Source organism: Phalaenopsis equestris, unplaced genomic scaffold (genome assembly GCF_001263595.1).
Source record: "Phalaenopsis equestris unplaced genomic scaffold, ASM126359v1 Scaffold000668, whole genome shotgun sequence".
In the NCBI taxonomy this organism is placed as follows: domain Eukaryota; kingdom Viridiplantae; phylum Streptophyta; class Magnoliopsida; order Asparagales; family Orchidaceae; genus Phalaenopsis; species Phalaenopsis equestris.
The window spans coordinates 19,742-27,670 of NW_018165108.1; the positions used below are offsets into that span (position 1 = coordinate 19,742).

General features: G+C 32.2%; 1 protein-coding gene across 1 annotated transcript; it reads left to right on the forward strand.

Annotated features, from left to right (window-relative positions):
• Positions 1 to 3,596: 3,596 nt before the first annotated feature.
• On the forward strand, positions 3,597 to 7,686 carry LOC110030152 (probable WRKY transcription factor 72; the record flags this gene model as incomplete). The annotated part of the gene is made up of 4 exons (XM_020732737.1): positions 3,597 to 3,688; positions 4,324 to 4,890; positions 5,083 to 5,196; positions 7,207 to 7,686. Coding segments are annotated over exons 2-4 (1,131 nt in total), but the record flags the coding sequence as incomplete, so codon positions are not given.
• Positions 7,687 to 7,929: the final 243 nt, after the last annotated feature.

The following is a 7,929-nucleotide window of genomic DNA, read 5'->3' on the forward strand; positions in this document are numbered from 1 at the left end:
ATGTAATTTTAAATTTTAGATAAATATTAATCCTATTTCATATTTTGAGTCCTTTTCTTTAATGCGTTAATTTTTTCTAAAAGTATTGATTTGATTATTAATGAAATTTATTATGCTTGTGTAAGAGCACATGATCACATGAGTAAGAAGGTGAATAGTAAAAATATCATCTTAAGAGATAGCAAGTACTGAAACTTTGTCAATTGATTCTTGTACAAATAGTCAGATCGAGGTAATGAAACAACCAAACATATAATACAAATAAAGGAAAAGCCTTTGAAAATAAATAAATAATGATTTAGGAGTTGGATTTCACACATGTTAGTTATACTAATTGGGAATCAATATTAAGGATGCATTTGGTTAAATTGTACAATAGTTTAATCAATGTAAACATTTCCATACTCTTACAAATATAGGGTTTCTACTTCCTCTTAGAAAATATGTCTACTTCTCGGTGATAAATGTATTGCATGATAAATTATCAATCTTTTTTAAGATCTCAAGTAGGACCACTTAAGAATATCATAATAATCTCTAACCAAGGGTTCATCAACTATGGTATTGACAGTCATGATGAGTCTGCCACTCACTTCTCATTTTTTAACAAAACTCTAGTGGTATTAATATGTATTCATATGATTAAAAATTCATTATCTATTTTATTAAAATTTACAAAACAAAGATAAAAAATAAAATAACATAAACAGATTGTTGATAATAATTAAAAAACACAACACATGCTACATCTAACCAAAAAGAGATATTAGTTCATGTCTAACAAAAGAAATTACACATAATATACTTTTCTTAAACATGTTTAAATAGAAAACAATAAGAGAGAAAAATGGAAAACTCATGTAGATGACTGTAAAGTCTCCTAGTCAATCCCTTGCATTCTTCCAAACCTAAAGTTAAATTCAACCTCATAAAGTGTCATAAAATTTTTAATTTTGCATAGGGTTCTTGATTCAGATTGAAATAAACAAGTTCCTCTAAACAAAACATAGCAATTTTTTTCCCATTAATACTTTTAATTTCAACTATAACTTTGTAAAAGTTTTGAATTGTTTCGAAATGAATCTTAGAGTTTTGTGTTTAATAAAATTGTACCTATATTTACACTTGATTGGATAAAATTATTAATGAACTATTGAATATACTTATATTCTTTGACATCAAGGTTTTAAGTCTAAGATTATTTTGTCGTAAAATTTGAACATGAAATCATGATTTTATAAATAATAGAATGACCACTCGCAAGACTTGGAGCACTTCTCAGAATCATGAACAAAATTAAGTTACATAACCGACAATTTCTCTCTTTGTTATGTAGTATTAGGCAGTCTAATTTTGTCATTCAAAATATGTTCATTACATTAATTTTGTTGCAAGTTGACCCTCATTAAACCCTACTATTAACTATTGGGCGTTTACACACATACAACCTAATTTAACGTAGTGCTTCAACAAATTGCAACAATAACAAAATCAAAGCCCTAAATGTGATGATAATGTGGAAAGAATGAACTACATCCCAAAAATTAAAGAAATTAAAACAAAAATTTAGAAATCTCTCAAAACTCTAAAAATCCTAAAATCATGAACTTTAACAGATAAAATTTAAAAAGAAAAAACTTCAAGATTAATATAAACATAGTTTATCTTTGAGAAATATGAAAAATTGTTGTTTTTGAGAAAATTCAAGTCCTAAGGCATTGCTCCGCCAAAAGCTCCTGCGCTAAAAGATAATAGAAAAATGAGGGTTTCGATGGGTCAATTTGAATTTTATAACCTAGTTGATGGATTTTTGAAGGCCCAAGCCGTAAGTTTTACTTAAGTAAACATACGTGTAGAACATGTTGGCTTGCCATTAGCCATTACTATAGACGCTCACAACCCATCGATTTTTTATCAGTCCTTATAGCCACCAGTTCTTTTCCAATCCTTACAACCATCGGTTGTCATAAAAAATAATCGGCAATCATAAATGCCTCCAGTTATTTTATCACTTCTTCTGGCTTTTTTTGTAGTAAGTCATTTTGTATACCATTAATTTTAAAAAAAAATACAACATTAATATAATTCATATTGGTATTGATATATAGTATTTAAGGAAAACTTGGAGAACTAATTGATTTTTTTTTTAATATTTTATTGCCTGCGCGCAAAGTAAAAGTTTTGGAACTTCTATATTATTTTTAAAATATGATTAATTTTCATTTTCTAAATATGAATAGATTATTTTATATTACATGTCCTTACACTATAAATGTCATGCATCTCAGTATCCATAGAACTTCTTAGGTTGCTGTTCTATTATGATCAAATCATCTTAAGATTTTGCCATTTATGACATCTTGCCAATTTAATGACATCTTTAAAATGAATAGTCCTGATTTGCCAACATGAATTCAAGTGATTGAAAATTAAGACAACATAAAATGCAAAAGAAATGTCTTTCCGAGTCTCTCTATAGAACAACGCCTGGCCGCAGGATGACGATTGCAGACGACATGTCTCACACGTTCAAATGAACATGGATCCGCCGTGTTAGATTTTTCCTTTTGCTTCCTGCACTGCAACTGAGACCGTTGACATGAAGTATTATTTTCTTAAACGAAGCAGAGAGATACTAATGGTTTAAGGTACATGGAAAGTAAGAGGAAGAAGGAAAGGGAGGCAGGTACGGGTTTTATATAAGGATATTTGTATTAGACGGTCAACGTAAGGTGAAGCGTCCTTTTATAAGATAGCTGGAAATAGGAAAATAAGCAAGAGGATTGAATTGGAGCTGATGAAGAATTCTGCAGCTGTTCTTAAAGAGGGGATGAAGGGTGATGATTTTATTAATGGTGATGAAGGAGGTGGGGAGATTGCTGAAGAGGTGCTTCTTCTCTTTCAGAATTAAACAGTTTTTTTTTTTTTTTTTTGGCTTTAATTGATTTGAATAGCTGATTTCTTATTACTTCAATTTTGGCTTTCTTGTGCTGCGTTTGCAAAATTTCTCTATTATTATTGCTTTTTTGTATGCATAGATACATGCTAAAAATTTGATATGAAATTTCCTAAGATGGAGGGATTGATTAACCCGAGCTAGCTGGCCTTTCTTTTTACTTTAATCTAGTTATTGCTTGTTCATGAATTCCTTGCTTCTTATTTTCTTTTGATTTCTTCTCTTTAAGGAGTGCTGTTTGAGATTAAAACTCGGTTTGATTGTAAAGCCAAGGTTTTATTTGACTTCCCCACATCTTTATGCAATAGGGAATTTCACTTTAGACCCACTTTTTATGGTCCGATTATTGCGTACAGACACAGGCGTCCGATCAGGATCGTAAAAAAATTTAGAGTGGTTCCACTCTAACAATAAAAAAAATTAAAAATATATTTCAGTGATATTTATCTGACACCGCGCGCAAATTTACGTGTGGTATCCGTACGCAATAATTGCTCCTTTTTATGATCATTTGCAATTAAATTTGGGTATTATTTGGAATATAGTTAATTATTTGTCATAAGACCACTAGAACTTGAGCATCTTGTTTCTTAATATTTTTCTTTGATGTTTGTTTGACATAATGAACAGAAGATGAAGTTTGGGGTTCTAGGTGCAAAACCAGTGCACAGTGGGAATACTTCAAAGCCATCTGCTTCCCCCAATCAAACTAATCCTGCAATTGATTACCAGGTTTGAACTGATTGCCCAACTTGTGCTATTTATTTAAATCATGTAACTTTCCAACATAATCAGACATTCATGCTTTATTTTTTCTTCTTTCTTTTTCTATTTAGTAAATGTTTGGTAATCAGTTGTGTTTGAACCGAGACAATGAACTTCAGTTTATAGTCATATCTATAAGCAATCAACAAATTTTAAATAGTTTATCTTATCATGCAAATGACAAGTTGTTTTGGGCAGCATATTAAAGTCTGATGAGATATTTTATAAAAATAGAGGGGTCTAGTTTCCCATCGCATGGTTAATATGGCAATAAATGGCTCATGGAGATTCCAGCAGGAAGGTTATTTGAATGTTTTGTTAACTTCTAGAAATTTATTACTTAGCTTATCTCGAGGAACTCAGCAACTCTTCATGATCAATTTATTAGAATTATTCTCCATTGAATTATGATTTTATAATTGAATATTATATTAAATAACTGATCCAACTTTTATTGTTAATGCAGAAATAAAAAATACTTTTTTTTTTGTTTTGGATTAAGAAAAAAGAAAACATGGCTTGCAACTTTAATGAGGTATTATGGACTTAATTTATGTGATATACCGTTGCCATACACTTACATGTGCACTAATTGCATGCAGGAAGTCCAACTTGAATCCACTAAAGAAGCGATGTGCGAGGTTAGAGAAGAAAATGAAAGATTAAAGGCCATCTTAGCGCAAATTTTAAGGGATTATCAGTCTCTTCAAACGCGCATCTTTGAGATCATCAAGCGAGGACAAGCCAAACAAAAGCCAGCCGAGGCTGACCCCTCCTCCCTGTCACTTCATAACAATGAACACGAACTTGTATCTCTCTGCCTTGGATCTGGTCCAAGCTTCATGATAAAGCAAGAGGAGAAAACAAGCTGCAATGGCAAAGAAACGAAAGGTGAAAAGGATAATCAGATTAAAAGAGGTCTTGCACTTGGTATGGAATGCAAAATGGACGAGGAAGAAAATGATGCTAAAAATGAAGTTCAGCAGAGTAATAGTCTGGAAAGCAGCTCAGAGGGAACGGAAAACAAAGAAGAGACAGCGGTTGGGGATCAGAGATGGCCTCCAAGCAAAGCAATGAAGAATTTAAAATCTGAAGAAGATGAAGCTTCACCACAAGTACAAGTAAAGAGAGCTAGGGTTTCTGTGAGGGCAAGATGTGATGCACATACGGTAATACAAGAATATTGTCCTTTAAATAATAATAACTAGTGATGTCTGATATTTCCAATCAAATTTTGTCCTTTTTTTTATCAATTTTTTTTCATAACACTCCATTTTATGATCATATTATTTTTGCTGCTGCTAATTATGTGGCATGATTTCCTGATACTTAAATTGACATTGAAATTGAACTTCTTGCAGATGAATGATGGATGCCAGTGGAGAAAATATGGGCAGAAGATTTCTAAAGGAAATCCCTGTCCACGAGCTTACTATCGTTGCACTGTTGCACCTGGATGCCCAGTCCGGAAGCAAGTATGTTCATAGTCTGAATATTTTATATCCTACAAAATATAGTTCTTTGTGTACGACTAATTTGCATTTCTGTTTATATTAAGGATGGCATATGTTATGTGGGTTCAGATTCTTATTGACAGTTACAACAAGTAAACATAATATATATCTTAGAACTTATTTCAGAATATAAATATTATAACTGTGCAATGGCAACTGTAACAATAGATGACAGACACAATCCAATATTTCTTTTTATTAGAACATGATCAGCAGACGCATATAAATTTTGCAACCTATATAGAGAAACATGTATTGTTGTGATTAAATTCAAAATTTACTTAATGAAATAGAGGACTAAAAAGGTGATTAAGATGAAATAAATTAGATTTAAAGAGGAATGGGTCGAAAAACAAGGTTGTTTATGAGATAGAATTTCCTTAATACTTTTTTAGAGATCATTTCCTTATTAATTTTGATGGTTCTAACTATCTATTATTTTATATTTTTGTAATTTCTGGTATGGGTATATTTAATTCAAAGATTTTTCTAAACTGCCCAGATTAGCTCAATAAATTTCTCAATGAGACAACTTAGGCGGGCTAAGGAGCCAAAGTGGAGCCCACCCTATCTAAAACCCGTTGACTTATGAGCCCACCCTATCAATTAATAAAATGTATTTAAAAAGAAAATCTAAAAAAACGAGTCCAAAACTATTAAAAGCATTAAAAATACTTTTTTATTATATTTTTATTATTCCTCCAAATGTTTTAATATTCTCTTCTTGTTGGAATTTGTTCGTCCATTCATTTTGATAGAAAATGTTTCCACGGATGTTCAGACGATGGTGTGAATCATATAACAATTTTGTGAACAATGAATCACCGTCAAAACATATCATGTCATGTCCGGACATAATAATTTCTCCTAACCCTCATGTATAGATTTAATTAATCATCGGGAGCTCCTATCCGTGATCGATTAAGCTTAGAGTCTTCCTTTGATGCCCCGAATTCTAGCCACCTTCTTTAAGTTCTATTTATCTCCTATTGTTGGGCTATCCTTTATGTACAAGGGTGGACTGTAACAACTGAGCAACCAATTAACTACTGAGCAACCAATTCAAACTTTTCAGATTTATCTCAGCCCCTTTATCTTTTATAGATATCATTGAAATTAGCTTTGTTTTAACCTACTCTGTTACTTTAATACATAAGTATGCAGTAAATAGGTTAGCATGATAAGTTACAAATACATGTCACAGTGCCTTGTTATTAAGTATATATAAACTCGTGGATAAGTACTACTCTTTAAGAAAATGAGATAATTAAGTATAATCCACTTGCCTGTGATGTATCATCTAATTTGAAATGAAGACTTAGCAATGTATGCTGAGTCAATGAGAATCACCTCTCAATAACGGATAAAACAAAGATTTATTTAAGAGATAAACCTAGTTGATTAAGATTATAGCGCAGCAAAACAAAATAAATTGTGACTATTTGCTAAGCAGTTGCAATGAAATGAATATGAAATTTCCATTCATCCCCAAAACTATGTACTTGCACTTCCTTCATGCGTAATTCCAATGAAAACAGTCATTTTTGTGAAGTAAAACGAATAAAAAGGGAGCATACTTCGGTTAATATGATGAACATGATGATTCCTTCTATCATCCTCCTGATTGCGTGCATCACTTATTTATAGTTACAATTCAATTTTTTGGACCTTTTTTCTTATAAATGAAGATATCATTTACACTTCACAAATATAATTTGCGTTATTGCTACACATTATTTGAGAATATGACAAAATAATCTACTACAGTAAGACTTAGTTTCAGATTGTAACTTAAATACTAATTTTAATCAAAGTTTAAGTGATTTAAAAGTGTTATTAACAATAAGATTAGAAGTGCAACTCAAATGTGAGAAAACATAGTTTTATATAAATTACACATCAACACTACCATTTTCTCGTAAAAGCCATACTTTCTGAAAAATGTTTTACATTGTCGTGTCAATATTACAGGTGCAAAGATGTGCTGAAGACATGTCCATTCTGATCTCTACCTATGAAGGAAATCACAACCATCCACTACCCATCTCGGCAACCGCCATGGCCTCCACCACCGCGGCCGCCGCCTCCATGCTCATTTCTGCTTCCTCATCCTCCCTTCCAGTGACATCCCCCCACCAAATCACCACTGGCCTAAACTTTTCATTTCCAGACATCTCACACCAGAATGCTCAGTTCTATACAAGCAACCCTTCTATCTCCCCCTCACTCTCTCAACCAACCATCACCTTAGACCTCACCAACCCCCATGGATTCTCTTCCACCTCCCCAAGGAGCTTCTACTCGCAGGCCAGCTTTAGCTTTTCACCTTCAGAGTCGTCGTCCAGCTGGAAAAGTGGTGGTGGGTATTTCAACCATGGAGCTCATCAACCATATTACAAGAGCTTGTACAGGCAGTCGCAGGAGTCATTGTTCCATTCATATGCACATAAGGTGAATATTATAAGTTTTAGTCAATATTCATTTACTATTATAACTAAAAAGTGATTCGCCTGATAACATACAAGATTAACCTGTATATAAAATTATTTTTCAAAGCCAACAAAACCATGAACAAAATAATCCATGTTCTTAACGGCTAGCCTACTTAGAATTTGATAAACCATTCAGAATATAAGTTGATAATTTTTTGTTCTGGTTTTGCGAAAATAGAGACATACTTGTAGGGCTGTTAAA